This window comes from Mobula birostris, chromosome 24 (genome assembly GCF_030028105.1).
Source record: "Mobula birostris isolate sMobBir1 chromosome 24, sMobBir1.hap1, whole genome shotgun sequence".
Classification (NCBI taxonomy): Eukaryota; Metazoa; Chordata; class Chondrichthyes; order Myliobatiformes; family Myliobatidae; genus Mobula; species Mobula birostris.
Window position 1 is genome coordinate 17,697,164 of NC_092393.1, and position 20,745 is coordinate 17,717,908.

General features: G+C 43.8%; 1 protein-coding gene across 1 annotated transcript in view; it reads left to right on the top strand.

Moving 5' to 3' along the window:
- Window positions 1–15,453, top strand: part of glp2r (glucagon-like peptide 2 receptor) — a 116,389-nt gene extending 100,936 nt beyond the window's left edge. Inside the window, exons 12-13 of the mRNA XM_072242450.1 lie at window positions 6,873–6,914; window positions 15,154–15,453. Coding sequence (XP_072098551.1) covers window positions 6,873–6,914; window positions 15,154–15,453 — 342 coding nt within the window. The remainder of the gene's footprint in view (window positions 1–6,872; window positions 6,915–15,153) is intronic.
- The last annotated feature ends 5,292 nt before the right edge of the window (window positions 15,454–20,745 follow it).

The following is a 20,745-nucleotide window of genomic DNA, read 5'->3' on the forward strand; positions in this document are numbered from 1 at the left end:
GCATGCTCCCCTATCCAGGCAACATCCTTGTAAATCTCCTCTGCACCCTTTTTATGATTTCCACATCCTTTCTATAGTGAGGCAAACAGAACTGAGCACAGTACTCCATGTGGGGTCTGACCAGGGGCCTATATAGCTGCAACATTACCTCTCAGCTCCTAAACCCAATCCCACAATTGATGAAGCTAATGCACCGTATGCTTTCTTAACCACAGCTGACCTGTGCTGCAGCTTTGAGTGTCCTATGGACTTGGACCCCAAGATCCCTCTGACTCTCCACACTGCCAAGAGTCTTACCATTAATGCGAAATTCTGCCATCATATTTGACCTACCAAAATGAACCATTTCACACTTATCTGGGTTGAACTCCATCTGCTATTTCTCAGCCCAATTTTGCATCCTATCAATGTCCCGCTGTAACCTCTGACAGCCCTCCACACTATCCACAACACCTTCAACCTTTGTGTCACCAGCAAATTTACTAACCCTTCATGTATTTCATTATACGGCTGCCATAAAGTTAACAAATTTCATGACATATGCCGGTGATATTAAACCTGATTCTGATTCTGATCATGTTTCTGGCTTGTGCCTTATGGGTGGTGTAAAGGATTAAGGGTGTGAGGAGGTCAATCTCCCACTCAGGATACCCAGCCTTTGACTATTCCTGTAGCCATAGTGTTTAGATAGCTGGCCCAGTTAAGTTTTTATTTAACATTAGTTCCTGAGATTGGAATCTTTGTGTTGCTTGGAGGTGTTAATGTCATTGAACAAGGTGAAAATGATGTTATAAAAAATTGGATCTGAGTTAAGTCTCTGAAGCTGTAATTTGTTTTGTGACATGGAACTCCTGAATTAGCATTTCAAATTGACTGTTGCGTACTTTGTCACAGGTTTGGTCATCGATTGTCTGTAGGCTGAGGAGAAACAGGGACTTAGAGAGACTCAATTTTCTAAAAATGGTCAATAAAACAAATTTGCCATTAAATTAAAACACCTCATTCAAAAGCCTGGTATCCCGTTGCTTGTCTTAAACTTCAGTTTTGGTAAATTGAGTTCCTTATATCAGATGTTAGAAGCTGATGAGAGCTTTAATAAGTCACACATAAACTATGGACACTCCCATCTCTGTGGACAGCGATGGTCTAACTTTTCACTTGTCCATCTCACTTCACATTTCAAAACATCTGAAGTACTTTGTGTGAAAGATTGTAGTTACAGATGACTTGTTCCAACTGTAAGGTTCCATTTCAAACTTTTGACATCCAGCCCTGTGATTTCAGCATCTTGAGGTACAACGTGATATTTATCAGTCAGCACTGCCCTCCTTTGGTGGACAAGGGTAGACCACGAGATGCATTCATTGTTCGCCATACAGAATTGTAAGAATTTATATTTATTCGGAAATTTTGACATCACTAGAAGAATATTTGATTATACCTGTTGCATAGCTAATTTCACAGGAAACCAGCAGTCAGCAAAACAGCACATTCTCACAAATAACAATAAAAGAAAAAAAGCAGATCATCTGTTTCAATGATAGAGCTTGAGCCAGAATGAATGCTCATCTCAAAAACATTTAGATCCTATTTCTGGCACTTAATCAAAGAGAATAAGGCTCAGTCTAAATTCGGTGCTCTCGAAGTTCATCCTTCAATCGAATGAATTTTAGAGACAAGTTATGTGCTCCCAAAAGCAACCATTTCCAGAACAGCCTGTATTGTCACCAAGGGGCCTGGCTTGTATCAGAAAGCTTGTACCAGTTGTGCTCCCAACTGAAACAACTCCAACACAGTGATAGGATTGAACTGAAGCAAAATCAGAACAGCTACAAAATCATGAAAGATTTTGTGCCACTGAGAAAAACATTGACTTGAGCCTCTGCTGAAGATCAGGAGCCACTGAACAGTTGCACCGTGTACAAAAATTATAAGGGCTTTCATTCTAAAGATTTGAACACCAGGAGAAAGTTTGATCGTACGCTCTCGTGCCATTACATTATCAAACACCTTGAGATGGATTAGGAACAGGCAAATGCCGGATAGGATGGTATGACCTTCTCATTCACCTGGCAACTTCCTCAAAGAGCGGTGCCTCAAAAATGCGGCGTCCATCATTTGGTTCTGGTAGCCAATTTCTCGCCAGATTCCCAACTATTGACACGAACCTTGTTAATCCAGGCAACGTCCAACCCAGCATGACTCTTCTTGTTCTTGTCACTCTCACCCGGAGCTTTTAGTGGCCAAATGTAGTGACACAAGGGGTCCAGCCCATGAACCTCAGCAGCCACCACCACCAGGACCTGAACCCTGGGTTCGGGTCCCAATGGCTGCACAAGAACAGGTACTGAGCACAAGAGCAATAGAAGCAGAGGTCTATCATGCCGGACAAGACCGAAGATACAAACTGTGCAAGGAATCCACGAAAACCATCCAGCACATAGTAGCAGGGTGCAAGATGCAGGTAATGACAGCATACACTGAACGGCACAGCCAAGTTGCAGAAATTGTGTACAGGAACATCTGTGCTGAGTATGGATTGGACAGTTGTAAGTCAAAAGACAATAGACAATAAGTGCAGGAGTAGGCTATTCGGCCCTTTGAGCCAGCACCGCCATTCACTGTGATCATGGCTGACCATCCACAATCAGTACCCCGTTCCTGCCTTCTCCCCATATCCCTTGACTCTGCTATCTTTAAGAGCTCTATCTAACTCTTTCTTGAAAGCATCCAGAGAATTGGCCTCCACTGCCTTCTGAGGCAGAGCATTCCACAGATCCACAACTCTCTGGGTGAAATAGTTTTTCCTCAACTCCGTTTTAAATGGCCTACCCCTTATTCTCAAATTGTGGCCTCTGGTTCTGGACTCCCCCAACATCGGGAATATGTTTCCTGTCTCTGGTGTGTCCAATCCCTTAATAATCTTATATGTTTCAATCAGATCCCCTCTCATCCTTCTAAATTCCAGTGTATACAAGCCCAGTTGCTCCAATCTTTCAACATATGACAGTCCCGCCATCCCAGGAATTAACATCATGAACCTAAGCTGCACTCCCTCAATAGCAAGAATGTCCTTCCTCAAATTTGGAGACCAAAACTGCACATAGTACTCCAGGTGTGGTCTCACCAGGGCCCTGTACAACTGCAGAAGGACCTCTTTGCTCCTATACTCAACCCCCCTTGCTATGAAGGCCAACATGCCATTAGCTTTCTTCATTGCCTGCTGTACCTGCATGCTTACTTTCAGTGACTGATGAACAAGGACACCTATATCTCATTGTACTTCCCCTTTTCCTAACTTGACACAATTCAAATAGTAATCTGCCTTCCTGTTCTTGCCACCAAAGTGGATAACCTCACATTTATCCACATTAAACTGCATCTGCCATGCATCTGCCCACTCACCCAACCCATCCAAGTCATCCTGCATCATCACAACATCCTACGCACATTTCACACTGCCACCCTGCTTTGTGTCATCTGCAAATTTGCTAATGTTACTTTTAATCCCTTCATCTAAATCATTAATGTATATTGTAAATTGCTGCGATCCCAGCACCGAGCCTTGCGGTAACCCACTAATCACCAACTGCCATTCTGAAAGGGACCTACTCTTAGTTTTCTGTCTGCCAACCAATTTTCTATCCATGTCAGTACCCTACTCCCAATACCACGTGCTCTAATTTTGCCCACTAATCTCTTATGTGGGACCTTATCAAAGGCTTTCTGAAAGCGCAGATTCACTACATCCACTGGCTCTTCCTTGTCCATTTTCATAGTTACATTGTCAAAAAATTCCAGAAGATTAGTCAAGCATGATTTCCCCTTCGTAAATCCATGCTGACTCGGATCGATCCTGTTACTGCTATCCAAATGTGCCGCTATTTCATCCTTTATAATTGACTCCAGCATCTTCCGCACCACTGATGTCAGGCTAAATGGTCTATAATTCCCTGTTTTCTCTCTCTCTCTCTCTCTCCTTTCTTAAAAAGTGGGATAACATTAGCTACCCTCCAGTCCTCAGGAACTGATCCTGAATCTATAGAACATTGGAAAATGATTACCAATGCGTCCACAATTTCTAGAGCCACCTCCTTAAGTACCCTGGGGTGCAGGCCATCAGGCCCTGGGGATTTATCAGCCTTCAGTCTCATCAGTCTATCCAACACCATTCCGGAAGTCCAAATGGGAAACACCCTAGAATGTAGTGGAGAATGACAGAGCTAAGATCCTGTAGGACTTCCAAATTACGGACTGATAGGCAGGTACTGACCAATCAATCAAACACAGTAATACTGGACAAGGAACAGAAGAAAAAAATCTTAATAGATGTGGTAATCCCAAATGACATAAACATCAGGAAGAAAGAATATGAAAAGCTAGAGAAATACCAGGGCTTGAATGAACAGATAGAAAAGATGTGGTAGGTTAAAACTAGAGTAATCCTGGTAGTGATAGGAGCACTTGGAGCTGTGACACCTGAACTTGGAGCATGCAATCAACAAATCCTGGGAACGACATCTGAGATCTCAGTCCAGAAGAGCGCAACTACTAGGAACAGCAAGGATAGTGTGTCAAGCCCTCAAGCTCCCAGGCATCTGGTAGAGGACCCAAGCTTGAGGGAAAATTGCACATACACACCACTCATTAAAACTGAGAGAAAAAAATATGGAAAACTGTAATCCACAGGATTTTTTTCTATCACATGTTGCAATGTACTCCTGGTGCAAAGTTAACAAATTTTGCGACATATGCTGGTGATATTAAACCCAATTCTGATTCCAGGCCAATCACATGCAGATTGTATTAAGAAAAAGCATTGTATTTACCACATCAATGTAAGAAAAGCCAAGTTTTGGAATAATCCATTAATTACTATGGATTTAAATGCAATAGGGAAAAGATAGATTAAAACCTGTAATAATGCATTGTTTCTTGGCAGAACTAATTTCTTAATAATTTAGTCTTGGAACATGGTTGAATATCTAAGTTTATTGCATTTCTTGTCCATTCGGAGCAATGCTGTGGTGCAGCAAACCAAACAATGTTATTGTTTATGCATTTTCTTTGATTAAAAAACATTTGCGATTCATAGTCAATTTCCTTCACAATGCCTCCTTTCAATTGTTTAATGTCAGAATCAGAATCAGGATTAATATCACTGGCATATGTTGTGAATTTTGTTAAATTTGCAGGAGCAATACAATGCAATACATAATTAATAGCGAGAGAAAAAGAAAACTGAATTATGATGTGTATATAAATACACACACACTACACACACACACACACACACACACACACACACACACACACACACACACACACACAGACACACATGTATAAGTGCAAAAAACGTAGGAAGTTTAAAAAAGTAGTGAGGTAGTATTCATGGGTTCAATCTCCATTCAGAAGTTGGATGGCAGAGTGGAAGAAGCTGTTCCTGAATCATTGAGTGTGTGCCCTCAGGCTTCTGTACCTCCTCCCTGATGGTAGCAATGAGAAGAAGACGTGTCCTGAGTGATGACGGTCCATAATGATGGACGCCGCCTTTATAAGGCACTGTTTCTTGAAAATAATTTGGATAGTACGGAGGCTAGTGTCCATGATAGAGCTGGCTAATTTTACAGCTCTCTGTAGCTTAAGTACTTCGATCCCGTGGAGTAGACATCCCCACGCCCTACCAGGCAGTGATGCAGCACGTTAAGGTGCCATCCATGGTACATCTGTAGAAATATGCAAGTGGTTTTGGTGACATACCATATCTCTTCAAACTCCTAATGAAATATAGCTGCTGTCTTGCCTTCTTTATAGTTGCATCAATATGTTTGACCCAGGTTAGGTCCTCAGAGAGAATGAAAACCAGGGACTTGAAATTACTCATTTGCTCCACTTCTGATCCCTCTATGAGGACTGACTGATATGTTTCCCCTCATCTTACCCTTTCTGAAGTCCACAGTCAGTTCTTTAGTCTGACTGACGTTGAGTGCAAGGTTGTTGCTGTGACACCACTCCACTAGCTGGTATATCTCAGTACTGAACGCCCTCTCATCTCCATCTGAGATTCTGCCAACAATGGCTGTACGGTCAGCAAATTTATAGATGGCATTTGAGCTGTGCCTTGCCACGCAGTCATAGGTGTAGAGAGAGTAGAGCAATAGGTTCAGTACACATCCCTAAGGTGTGCCAGTGTTGATTGACAGCGAGGTGGAATGTTATTTCCAACCCACACCTTTTGTGGTCTTCCAATTAGGAAGTTGAGGATCCAGTTGCAGAGGTCCAGGTTCTGGAGCTTTTCAATCAGAATTCTGAACTGTAGGTATCAGAATTGTGTTAAACACTGAGCTATAGTCAATAAACAGCATCTCGACATAAGCAGTATCACAAGTACAAGAAAATCTGTCGATGTTGGAAATCCACAGCCATGCACACAAAATCAGTCCTGATGAAGGTCTCGGTCCAAAACGTGACTGTCTACTCTTTTCCATAGATGCTGCCTGGCCTGCTGAGTTCCTCCAGCAGGCATCCTGACATAGGCATTTGTATTGTTCAGGTGATCCAAGGCCAAGTGGAGAGCCAGTGAGATCGTGCCTGCCATAGACCTATTGAGGTGATTGGCAAATTGCAGTGGGTTCTAGTCCTTGCTGAGGCAGGAGTTGATTCTAGCCATAACCAACCTCTCAAAGCACTTCATCACCATAGATGTGAATGCTACTGGATGATAGTCATTAAGACAGCTCACCCTGCTCTTTTTGGTCACCAGTATAGTTGTTGCCCGTTTGAAGCAGGTGGGAAATTTCTGACTGTAGTCATATTTACTATAGCTTTAGTAATGAGTTTTAAAACATTAATACTGCTTCCTTTCTCCACAGGGTTTTCTGGTTGCTTTGCTCTATTGCTTCATCAATGGAGAGGTAAGGGAAATGAAAATCTTCATAATGACTGAGTTCTTCCTGTGACGATAACGTACTGTACATTAAAAATGAGGGAGATGTTCAGGTTTGATTCTTAGCTGATGCTGCATTGATAACTGATCAGCAACACTGCTGCAGGTGATCGATGGATGAGGAAGAGGGAAAGGCAGAAAAATAGTTAACAAAATCATATGTTCAAGGCATAAAGACCTGATCTATTAACTCCCCTTTTAATCATATGTTCAAGGTATAAAGACCTGATCTATTAACTCCCCTTTTAATAACTGACATTAATTGCAATATTTCAGACTTTGGAGCAATGCCATGACTTGCCTTAGATAGAAGTTGTGCCTGCTCTTATGAAGCATAAATTCATTTTTTTAATGATTTTTGCGGCAAAATCCACAAAACATTTTGATACAGATCTTAACTGTCAACAGGATCTGGCAAAAGGCAAAAATTAACCCTGGCAGTTCACGACTTCGTTTATGTCCCATGGCTTCACTGTGCCTATTGTCTATTTCTCTCAGTGTGCTTAACCTGGGGAAGCTCTTGAAAGAGAGGGTTTATGTGCGTTACTTTTTAAAACAGAAACTGGAGTCCTGTACTCAATGCAAACAGGTGTGCACTACTTACTTGCTGTCCGTTACATCGCTGCCATTTAGGACAGCAATAGGTCCTTCTTCTCTGTCTGTTCTTGGCCACTCAGATGCAGAAGGATTTTTCATTGCTATTTCTCCAACTGTTTTGTTTGACCAGTCAGGGTTGTTCGTCCTGAGCTGAACTGCTGAATCTGGAGAACCAGTGGACCAGCCTTGGTCTGGCCTCTATTCTTTGACCTGTTTGGCATGGGTGACCCCTACAAAGCCAAAGTATAAAGCCCTGACCCCAGCCAACATAGCTCCACAGGTCATATAGGCATGCAAGCCTCCAAAGCACAATAAGATTCCAGTCCTTTTGGAGGAAGTATTCAAAATTTCAATGTTCAAAGTAAATTTGTTTTCAACATACATATATATCACCAGATACAACCCTCAGGTTCATTTTCTTGCAGACATACTCAAAAAGTCCATAATAGAAAAATAACCATAATAAATCAATGAAAGACTGCACCAACTTGGAAGATCAACCAATGTGCAAAAGATATAAACAGTGCAACTACATAAAGAAAGAAATAATGATAATAATAACAAATAAATAAACAGTAAATATCAAGAACATTAGATGAAGAGTCCTTGATAGAGTGTCCATAGATTGTGGAACGTTTCAGTGGTGGGGCTAGAGAAGCTGAGGGAATTTATCCACTCTGCTCCAAGAGTCTGATAGTAGATGTGTCATAACTGTTCTTGAACCTGGTGGTGTGAGTGCTGAGGCTGCAGTACCATCCTCCTGATGGCAGCAATGAGAAGAGAGTGTGACCCAGGTGGTGGAGAACCCTGATGATGAAAGGGAAGAGAGCATGCCCTGGGTGATGGGGTTCCTGATGATGGATGATAAGAGAGCACGCCCTGGGCGGTGGGGTTCCTGATGATGGACGATAAGAGAGCATGCCCTGGGTGATGGGGTTCCTGATGACGATGATAAGAGAGCATGTCCTGGGCGATGGGGTTCCTGATGATGGGTGATAAGAGAGCATGCCCTGGGCGGTGGGGTTCCTGATGATAGTCGACAAGAGAGCATACCCTAGGCAGTGGGATTCCTGATGACGGATGATAAGAGAGCATGCCCTAGGCTGTGAGGTTCCTGATGATGGATGATAAGAAAGCATGCCCTGGGCGGTGTGGTTCCTGATGATGGATGATAAGAGAGCATGCCCTGGGTGGTGGGATTCCTGATGATGGATGGTAAGAGAGCATGCCCTGGGTGGTGGGGTTCCTGATGATAGATGAGAAGAGAGCATGCCCTGGGTAATGGGTTTCTGATGATGGATGATAAGAGAGCATGCCCTGGGCGGTGGGATTCCTGATGATGGATGATAAGAGAACATGCCCTGGGTAGTGGGGTTCCTGATGATGGATGACAAGAGAGCATGCCCTGGGCGGTGTGGTTCCTGATGATGGATGATAAGAGAGCATGCCCTGGGTGGTGGGGTTTCTGATGATGGATGATAAGAGAGCATGCCCTGGGCGTGAGGTTCCTGATGATAGATGAGAAGAGAGCATGCCCTGGGTAGTGGGGTTTCTGATGATGGATGATAAGAGAGCATGCCCTGGGTAGTGGGGTTCCTGATGATGGATGAGAAGAGAGCATGCCCTGGGTGGTGGGGTTCCTAATGATGATGATAAGAGGGCATGCGCTGGGTAGTGGGATTCCTGATGATAGTCAATAAGAGAGCATGCCCTGGGTGGTGGGATTCCTGATGATAGATGAGAAGAGAGCATGCCCTGGGCGGTGGGATTCCTGATGATGGATGATAAGAGAGCATGCCCTGGGCGATGGAATTCCTGATGATGGATGATAAGAGAGCATGCCCTGGGCGATGGGGTTCCTGATGATGGATGATAAGGGAACATGCCCTAGGCAGTGGGGTTCCTGGTGTTGGATGAGAAGAGAACATGCTCTGGGTGGTGGGGTTCCTGATGATGGATGATAAGAGAGCATGCCCTGGGCAGTGGGATTCCTGATGATGGATGATAAGAGAGCATGCCCTGGGCGATGGGTTTCCTGATGATGGATGATAAGAGAGCATGCCCTGGGCGATGGGGGTCCTGATGATGGATGATAAGGGAGCATGCCCTGGGCGATGGGGGTCCTGATGATGGATGATAAGGGAGCATGCCCTAGGCAGTGGGGTTCCTGGTGTTGGATGAGAAGAGAACATGCTCTGGGTGGTGGGGTTCCTGATGATGGATGATAAGAGAGCATGCCCTCAGTGGTGGGATACCTGATGGTAGTCGAGAAGAGAGCATGCCCTGGGTGGTGGGATTCCTGATGATGGATGATAAGTGAGCATGCCCTGGGTGGTGGGGTTCCTGATGATAGTCGATAAGAGAGCATGCCCTGGGCGGTGTGGTTCCTGATGATGGATGATAAGAGAGCATGCCCTGGGTGGTGGGGTGCATGATGATGGATGATAAGAGAGCATGCCCTGGGCGGTGAGGTTCCTGATGATAGATGAGAAGAAAGCATGCCCTGGGTAGTGGGGTTCCTGATGATGGATGAGAAGAGGGCATGCCCTGGGCGGTGGGATTCCTGATGATGGATGATAAGGGAGCATGCCCTGGGTAGTGGGATTCCTGATGATGGATGATAAGAGAGCATGCCCTGGGTAGTGGGATTCCTGATGATGGATGATAAGAGAGCATACCCTGGGTGGTGGGATTCCTGATGATAGTCGATAAGAGAGCATGCCCTGGGTGGTGGGATTCCTGATGATGGATGATAAGAGAACATGCCCTGGGTAGTGGGGTTCCTGATGATGGATGACAAGAGAGCATGCCCTGGGTGGTGTGGTTCCTGATGATAGATGAGAAGAGAGCATGCCCTGGGTGGTGAGAGCCCCTGATGATGGATGGTAAGAGAGCATGCCCTGAGTGGTGAGAGCCCCTGATGATGGATGAGAAAAGACAATGTCCTGGCTGCTGAGGGTCCCTGATGATGGATGGGAAAGCATGCCTTGCATGGTTGGGGCCCCTGATGGTGGAGTTGTCACTACATTGACTGCATAGATTTGTAGTTTAAATCCAGGACCACCATGTCCATGCTGACCATTGATTATCTGCTGAAACTAATCCTATTTACCAGTTCTTTGTTCCATTGCCTTCTATACCTTTGTCATTGAAGAACTCACACAGATGATATTAAGTGTTGTAAGAATACCCGGTCCAGCACTTTCTCAGGCAGCGTATTCCAGATGGCAATCCCCCTCTGAGTGAAAAGTATTTTCATTATATTCCTGCTCACCTTAATCCTATGCCCTTGGGTTGTAAGCATCCTCCTAGTGGGGAAAAGTTTCTACCATTCGATCCATGATTTTTAAATCCCTATCAGAATCCCACTTCAGCCTCCTCTGTTCCAAGTAAATTAAATTTATTGTATCCTGTCTCTCCTTGTAGTTAAAATGTTCCATTCCAAGCAGCATATCACTGCTCTCTCTCCAGTGCAACATGCCCTCTGTCAGCTCATGCCACGTACGAGATCTAGGTGTTCTTGTACATCAGTCACTGAAAGCAAGCATGCAAGTACAGCAGGCAGTGAAGAAAGCTAATGGCATGCTGGCCTTCATAACAAGGGGAATTGAGTATAAGAGCAAATAGGTCCTTCTGCAGCTGTACAGGGCCCTGGTGAGACCACATCTGGAGTACTGTGTGCAGTTTTGGTCTCCAAATTTGAGGAAGGACATTCTTGCTATTGAGGGAGTGCAGCGTAGGTTCACAAGGTTGATTCCTGGGATGGTGGGACTGTCACATGTTGAAAGATTGGAGCGACTGGGCTTGTATACTCTGGAATTTAGAAGGCTGAGAGGGGATCTTATTGAAACATATAAGATTATTAAGGGATTGAACATGCTGGAGGCAGGAAGCATGTTCCCACTGATGGGTGTCCAGAACCAGAGGCCACAGTTTAAGAATAAGGGGTAGGCCATTTAGAACGGAGTTGAGGAAAAACTTTTTCACCCAGAGAGTGGTGAATGTGTGGAATGTTCTGCCCCAGAAGGCTGTGGAGGCCAAGTCTCTGGATGCTTTCAAGAAAGAGATGGATGGAGCTCTTAAAGATAGCAGAATCAAAGGTTATGGGGATAAGGCAGGAACTGGATACTGATTGTGGATGATCAGCCATGATCACAGTGAATGGCGGTGCTGGCTCGAAGTGCCGAATAGCCTACTCCTGCACCTATTGTCTATTGTCTATTGTCTATTGTACCTGTGCCTTTTTACAGTGTTCAGTTTTAAGCCTCTGTGATAAAAAGTCACATCTTCTATTCATTATCCTGGTATACTCTTACTGTAGGGCTCTAGACTGGAAAAACACTAGTATAAGACACTGATGCACGTTGTATTGAATTATCTGCTTCAATGCCAAAGTACATAGAGGGACAGAATATGGGAATTAGGAAGAAAAAGGAGGGAAAAAAGCACTAAAAAAGTTACATAAATTCTTTATATTTTGAAATCTTCAGTAATGATTCAAACTGCAATGGGGATGGAAATATTATTTTGCAATAGAGTGCCAGTAATTAACTTGCATCATACACCAGGGTGCTCTCTTCAGTTACCTGATGAGGTAACCGTAGGCTTTGGCCTGGGGCAGATGTCGTCAGGTGATACCCAATCTTTATAGAGTGTTTCAACCCGTAATCACTACACTCTCCAGCTGGCGGATCAGCAGTTGTGGCCAAGTCACTGCCCATCTGATCCTGGTTTCCAGTTCAAATCCTCTCGCCTGCTCCATATGCAGCAAAGAGGCTCTTTCTGCTTCCTCCCTCATCCTGTGAGCTGCTTGGGTCTTGCTCTTTTCATCAAGGCCCAACACAGACAGCAACCTCCATACGTAAAAATGAACTTACATTGAAATGTTCAAGCTAGTGGTCTGTTGCACTTTGTGGATACAAATCAAATAATTACCAAAAATTCTCTTCCATCTATGTTACTTAGGAATAAGTCTTTTACCAAGAACTAACCAAGTTTACAGAATAACAGAGTAAATAAGCCAGCAACCTCTGATTCCAGCAACTAACTTCATGAGTGTGATCAGCAGTTGTTGCTGTCTGATTTGCACTGCATCATTTGGTATTTTGGACTTCATTTTTTTCTGTAGCAACATTCAGCAAAAATGTACTACAGGTCTAGAGTTTTCAGTTTCCTTGAGTCTGTGGGAGCTTTAGGCTGGTAAATACCAAGGCACCCATTAGACTGGATCGCGCTCATTCCGAACAGTCTCTCTCCCTCATCACGCTAGCCCAATTGCTACATTAATCTTCAGCAGCTGCACAGCTCAAGGTTTCACTCGATGGCTGTCTCACGAGGCATGTGGGTTGTGAGCAGACAAAGCCAGGATTAGCAACCAAATCTCCTGAGATCCTAATCCAACAGAGACTAATGGGTTTTGATGACTCAGTATGGTACCAGATTTACTTTGCTCTTTTATAAATACCAATGACAATCAGAGACTTCATAAAAGTTAAGGGACATTAAGGTGAATTGGCTATTTGAGTTCAGAACTGGCTTGCACATAGAAGACAGAGGGTAATGGTTCAAGGGATTTCTTTGAGCTTAAGATCTGTAATTTGTGGTGCTCTGCAGGGATCTGAGCTGGGACCTCTGCAGTTTGTGATGTATAAAAGTCACCTGGATAAAATGTAGCGAGTGGATTAGTAATTTTGTGGATGATGCCAAGATTAGTGGAGTTGAGGATAGTGTAGAAGACTGGCAAAGAATACAGTGTGATATAGACCAGTTGCAGATGGAGATGGAGATCAGTTGCAGATGGAGATAGAGATCAGTTGCAGATGGATTGCAAATGGCAAATGGAGTTTAACCCAGATAATTGTGAGGTATTGCACCTTTGTAGGGCAAATGCAAGGAGACAGTATGCTGCTAAGGTCAAGATCCTTAACAGTGTTGCTGAGCAAAGAGATCTTGGAACCTCTCCAAGTTCATAGCTCCTTGGAAATGGTTACATAAGCAAATCATGGTTAAGAAGGCTTATGGAATGCTTGCTTTTGTTAGTCGGGTCATTGAGTTCAAAGGTCAAGAGGTTATGTTGCAACTTCATAAAACTCTAGTTAGGCAACATCTGGAGTACTGGAAGAATGTTGAGACTTTGGAGAGGGTGCTGAAGAACTTTACCAGGATGCTGCCTGGTTTAGAGGGCATGAGCTATCATGAGAGGCTGAATAAACTTAGGTTGTTTTCTCAGGAGTGCCAAAGGCTGAGGGGAGAAGGGATAGGTTTTTAGATTCTGAGAGGCATAGATGGAGTAGACAGGGAATATCTATTTCCCAGGGTTGAAATGTCTGCTACTAGAGAGCATACATTGAAGGTGAGAGGGCTTAGGTTCAAGGGGGAGGTGAGGAGTAAGTTTTTTACTCAGAGGCTGGTGGATGCTTAGAATGTGCTGCCTGGTATGGTGGTAAAGGCATATACATTAAGGTTTATAAGATACATTTGGATAGGCATGTGGATGTAAGGAAAATGGAGGGATATGGAGATTGTGTAGGTAGGAGAGAGTTTGGGTGTCATTGATTTGTTTTTTAGCTGGCTTGGTGCAACATTGTGGGCCAAATGACCTGTTACGTTTCTGTGTCCATGTCTATGAAAATTAAAAATTACTTAAAATTAAGAAATAATACAAACATGGTTATATGCAAACAGACAAATTTGGAGCAGCAATAGGTGATTCGTCCCCTCAAGGTTGATGCACCATTCAATCAGATCATGTCTGATACAATGGCAACCTTATCTCTCATTCCCATTTAACCCTGGCAAACTTGACTGGCCTTTTTAATACAGATTGGTGACTATTCCGACAATGGTCCAGCTAGATGTACTGTGTAGCTAGCATAAAAATATGAAGTGTAATCATTCTACCTGCTCAGTAAATCCTGGAAAGTTGAGTCCAGGGAAGACAGTCAAGCCTCATCCATACTTCTCTGCACATCCTGCAGCTCACTGGTAACTACCTGCCAAGCCATTGATTCACCTTCTGAGCAATCTGGAGCTGTGTGCAATAAAATTTCATAACTACTACGTAGATTGATTCTTACTAAAAGTATTTTTTTGTTTTTATCAGTCCAAAAAAAAAAGAAAACTCACCACTGAAGGAATACAATGAGGAATACCAGTTTAATTCCATGGATGGCATGTTTGCTATACAGGGGTGGATTAATGAGATTAGGCCTGTGTTCTGCAGGGTCTGCAAGAATGAAATTTGACATTTATAGAGCTCCTAAAGGGTGCAGAAGGCTTTCACTGCCTGAGGAGTGGTTTCAGTTTCAGAATAAGAGACAAATTGTTTAGGACTGAGGTGAAGTAAAATTTCTTCTCTCAGTGGGTAGTAAAAGGGTGAAATTCTCTACTTCAGAACTCTATGGTGTCTCAGTCATTCAAAACAGAAGCTGACAGCTTTCTGGCTATATTAGAGGAATCGGGGATATAAGTATTTTGCAAGAATGGTGATCTATGATCTAAATGAACAGCAGAGCAGGTTTGAATGACCAGCAGAATAATCCTTTTCCTAATCCTAAAGTTCCTAGTTCTGCCCAGTACCCTGAAGCACATTATTTTTGATTTCCCAATAGGTCAAAGCAGAATTGAAAATGCGTTGGCAATCCTGGCTGCTGGCAAATCACTTTGAAAGTTCTGGATGTATGGGCAAGCACTTCAAGTACCTCGGAAAATGCTCCAAACCCCGGTTAAACAGTTACATTAACAGCAGCAGCTACTGCTACAGCGACACCAGAACTTCCAGCGTGCAGCTGAGCATGGCCCCCATGTCAGACCAGCAGACACAGAAGGCCACCCCAATGGAACAGTTTACCCAGACCAGTATCTGCGAGAGCAGTGAAGGGGATCTGGGAGTTGGTGAGAGTCAAATCTAAGAGCCAAATTTAACATACAGTACTGAAGACTGAATGGTGTATAGGCCTTTAACGCAAGAAGTCAGTGCAAACATGGCTCTTATTTGCTTTATGATGATCTCTACATCCTGCTGTAAATATTAAATCATGCAAGTGATCTCACTGGTGCTTCAAATGCACACTTGGTACTGGTAATATTGTCTCTGTAACCACAGAACAAGGACTTCACCAGGTTTGATTCTCTGTTAATGCTAAATCAGGTGACATCATCAGAAGTTCTGCAAATGGCTTCAGTGTGCATGAGTTCAGGAGAAGGACGAGATTTGTGGAAAACATGTGGACTTTTGAGGGTGCCAGCAAAGGCAGTTCCAATTGCCTTTTGACTAACACTCATTGTGTCACCTTACACTGCTTCAAGTTAACACATTGCTTTGGAAGGTCTCAGAGAACTAGTTGGGAATCCCTTTTGGCTTTCCAACTGCAGGACAGTTAATTTTTCCAACACATACTTTGACAGCAAAACTCCTACTGCCTTCCTTCTGCCTCGAAATAAGAACAGTCATGATCCACACTTTTAGAAGCAAGCACGGCTAGATACCATAATGTGATAAAGCAGCAATGGAAAATATCGTGTACATATCGTGCACTAGAGTCAACATTCCTCTCACCTCTTATAATACCAAGATATTTTACAATGTAAAGAAAAATTACTAATTCCATGTATTTTAATATTGTAGGTGTGAATTTTCTTATAAAGTATGCCCTCTCTATGTTCAAATAAAAAAACTCAACCGTTTCACACATTAGCAGTTATTTTCATCAGTTTCCATATTTCCATAATCATCTTAGTACAGAAGTTATTGTCCATTTACAAAGCCACATTCAAAGGTGAAGACTGTTTGAAGATGATAGCCAGAAACTCCACTGCAACATATTAAAACATACCTTCTTGTTCAATTAGCCTGAAATAGAAAAAAAGTTTAAAATCCACTGCTGAGTGTTAAGAAAGGCCTTGTGTTTACATACAACCATACTGCGTCTATGAGCAGTTTACGATTGCAGGCCATTGCATCATTTTAATTAGATAAATGATCAGGAATTCAGTGACATTTGTTCCCCCTTAGCTCAATATCCCTGCAAATTATGGCCAAACAAATTTCAACACAAGAACCTGTTAGGAAATATTTGATGTAGCACTGAAGGAGATTTTCAAGAAACTGGAAACTTGCAGTGCATGTCTAGAGAACAGAGAAGTAATCATTGAAAGAGACTGGAAAAAGTAGTATGTTCTGGAAGTTTTATAGATTGGGCATTCGGGGATCACTTGACATGCAGCCTTACTGACAAGAAAATTCAGACACAGCAACCTACTAAGAAAAGCCTAATGTTCAAGGAATTGCCCGTGATGGAAATGAATGGCCTTCTCTACATTCCTGGAGTGTGAGCATCAAATAAGCAGCAAAAAGATGGTATTGGGAGTGTCCCTTTCCTTGACCCCAGTCTCAGATTATGTCCTTACAGAAAACAAACAGAAGACTTGTGTCACAAGAGCCTGAGACAATAGTACAGCTATGGTGAGAGGCATCACAGAGGGGAGCCCCATACACTGGGGACCTGCATGCACACCGGGCAACCCCAAGAGTTAACAATGTATCAACAGCCAAGGATGTGGAGTTATAAAAGCATAGAGATTAAAAGGTCATGGTAACAAGATCAAGCCACCTAGTGATATTGATACAGGAGTTTTATACAGATGTGTATTACTGGTATTAGTTGCAACACATCACCAGATGTTCCATTCAACTCCACTGAGGAACCCTTACAGATTCTTGGGCAAATATTATGCACAGTTTGGCACAAACAAATGGAGAAAAAGATTCCAATGATCCTGGCTAAGTGTATGAGACAGCTGATAGGTAAGGATTGGCCATGGACACTGCACATTGACCATGTCTTGGCATAATAACTGAGAACTTTAAGAAGCTTCGAACTGTGATATAGTTATCCCTTCACCATCTCAAGCTACAAAACCCATGAGGAAGAATTCAGACTCACACTAGCCTGGGTTCAAAGCCTACCTATTAGCCGAAAATGATTCCTTGCACCTTTATCAAAAAGGTGGAGAATGAGCTGTAGAGGTAGAAGCAAAATAAGGTGCTTTTAAAAGTTCAGCACAGTGATGGGCAAACCCATCGATTGTCCGCTAGAAAGGTAAAAACGTGCAGGTATATAGAGACTGCACAGACTAGGACTGCTCAATAATATCCACTGCCTATGTCACAAGATTAAGCAACAAATCTGGCAAACTCTCACTACGTTGGTAGCACAGCCTCCATTATGGCTGTGCACAGTTTTTTTCTGTGGGGATTGGGGTGCTTAGATATTTATTTTATTTTCCTAATTGCCCTAGAGAAGATGATTGTGAGCCATCTTCTTGAATCATTGCAGTCCTTCTGATAGGTGGGAGAGTGGTTACAGATTTGAACCCAGTATGAATGAAAGACCTGTGATAATTTTGCGAGTAAGAGTGGTATGTAGGTGGGAGATGATCTTGCAGGTGGTGGTAGCAGTAAAGTTTGTAGGTTTCAGAGGTGTAAAGACAAGTAACTTATATGCATTTTGTACATCATATGTTGGAGGGAATGGTTGGGAGGTTGATGGACACCAATCAAGCAGATTGCTTTGTCCTGGATGCTGTCAATCTTCTCGAGAGTGGTTGGAGTTGCAATTTCTCAGTTTCATTCAACATGCTCCTGGCTTGTACCTTGAAAGATTTATGGAGTAGCAGAAGGCGTATCACTCACTGAAAGATACCTGTGTCTGAGCTGCTTTTGAGATTCTGGATTCATGGCTGATCCTGATGAGATTCTGGTTAACCTGCGCTGCCCCATCTCTGCAACTGCGACACTATATTCTACATTCTGTTTTATTTTCACTACTTTGGCAAAATTATGCATGAAATGGTCTGTCCGAATGCCATGAAAATCAAAAGTTTTTCACTGTTCCTATGTAAGCAACAATAATACACTAAACCAATCAATAATGAATCTCAGGATGTTGATGCTGGGAGCTTAGCAAAAATATGGCACTAAATGTTAGCTTTAGATAGCTCAGACACTTTTGTTGGAATAACATTTGAATGTTACTTTTCTGTTAAGGTCTTGCTGCATGGAAGCAGAAGCTGCTTCATTTGCTGAAGAAAACAGAATATCGAACATAGAGGAATGCCGGACAAAAGCAGGCTCTCGGGCCCACGCGTTACGCTATCTAATTAAACCAACCCCTTTTGCTTGCACATGATTGATATCTATTCATTCCCTGGATATTCATGTGCCTCTTCAATGCCACTATCATACTGCTTCCGTGACAGCCTCTGGCAGTGTGTTCCAGGAACTAAACACTCGGTATAAACAATATCCCACACATGTCCCTTCAAACTTTCCCCCTTCACCTTAAAGCTATGCCTAGTATATTCATGTCTTCCTTGGCAAAAGGATTCTGGCTGTCTACCCTATCTAGGTCTCTGATCAGCTTCAGACATTCCAGAGATAACCACCTAAGTTTGTCCAACCTCCCCTTATAGCACAATTTCCCTCATCCATGAGCTAGACCTCACTAGTTCCCCACCACCACCACCCTCCTCTGGTTGGCAGAACTAGTACTCACACTTAATAACTTCTCTTTTGGCTCTTCCCACTTTCATCAGACCAAGGGTGTAGCTCTGGGCACTCGCATGGGCCACAGCTCTGCCTGCCTCTTCGTTGGTTATGTGGAACAGTCTGTGCTCCAAACCTATTCTGGTGCTGCTCCCCAACTTTTCCTTCGCCACATTGATGACTACATTGGTGCTGCTTCCTGCACCCATGCTGAGCTCATCAATTTCTTCAACTCTACTTCAAACTTCCATCCAGCCCTCAAATTCACTTGGTCTATCTCAGACACTTCTCTCCCCTTTCTAGATCTCTTGATCTCCATCTCTGGAGACAGACTGTCCACTGACATCTTCTACAAGCCGACTGACTCTCATAACTACCTCGACTATATCCCTTCCCACCCTGCTACATGCAAAAATGCTATTCCCTACTCCCAGTTCCTCCGTCTCCACCGCATCTGCTCCCAGGATGAGGCTTTCCATTCCAGGGCATCTCAAATATACTCTTTCTTTAAGGATCATGGTTTCCCTTCTGCCGTCATCAATGATGCCCTCACCTACATCTCCTCCATTTCCCGCACTTCGGCCCTCATCCCATCCTCCCGCCACCACAAAAGGGACAGAGTTCCCCTTGTCCTCACCTACCACCCCACCAGCCTCCGGATCCAGCACATTATCCTCTGCAGCTTCCACCACTTTCAACAGGACCCCACCACTAAGCACATCCTTCCCTCTCCACCCCTCTCCACTTTCCGCAGGGATCGTTCCCTCTGTGACTCCCTGGTCCACACGTCCCTCCCCACAGATCTCCCACCCGACACTTATCCCTGTAAGGCTAAGTGCTATACCTGTCCCTACATCTCTTCTCTTGCCACCATTCAGGGCCCCAAACAGTCCTTCCAGGTGAGGCAACACTTCACTTGTGAGTCTGTTGGGGTCACCTATTGCATCCGGTGCTCCCGGTGCGGCTTACTCTACATAGGTGAAACCCGATGCAGATTGGGGGACCGCTTCATTGAGCACCTCCGCTCCGTCCGCCACAACAGACAGGATCTTCCGGTTGCCACCCACTTCAAATCTGCTTCACATTCCAATTCGGATATGTCCATACATGGCCTCCTCTACCACCATGATGAGGCTAAACTCAGGTTGGAGGAGCAACACCTTATATACTGTCTAGGTAGTCTCCAGACTCTTGGTATGAACATCGAATTCTCCAACTTCCGGTAATTCCCTCCCCCTCCCTTCCCCTATCCCAGTTTCACTCTGCCCCCTCCTCTAGCTGCCTACTACCTCCCTCATGGTTCCAGCTCCTTCTACTAACCCATTGTGTTTTCCCCTATTCCTTCTTCACCTTTCCTACCTTTCCCCTCCCTGCTTCCCCTCCCCCCACCCCTTTATCTTTCCCCTTACTGGTTTTTCATCTGGAACCTACCAGCCTTCTCCTTCCCACCCTCCCCTCACCTTATTTTTAGGGCCTCTGCCCCTTCCCTCTTCAGTCCTGATGCAGTGTCCTGGCCCAAAACGTTGACTAATCGTTTCCACAGATGCGGCCCGACCTGCTGACATCCTCCAGTGTGTTGTGAGTGTAGCTATCCTGGTCAACCTCTGTGAACCCTCTCCGAAAGTCTCCACATTTTCCGTGTAATGCGGTAAAGAGT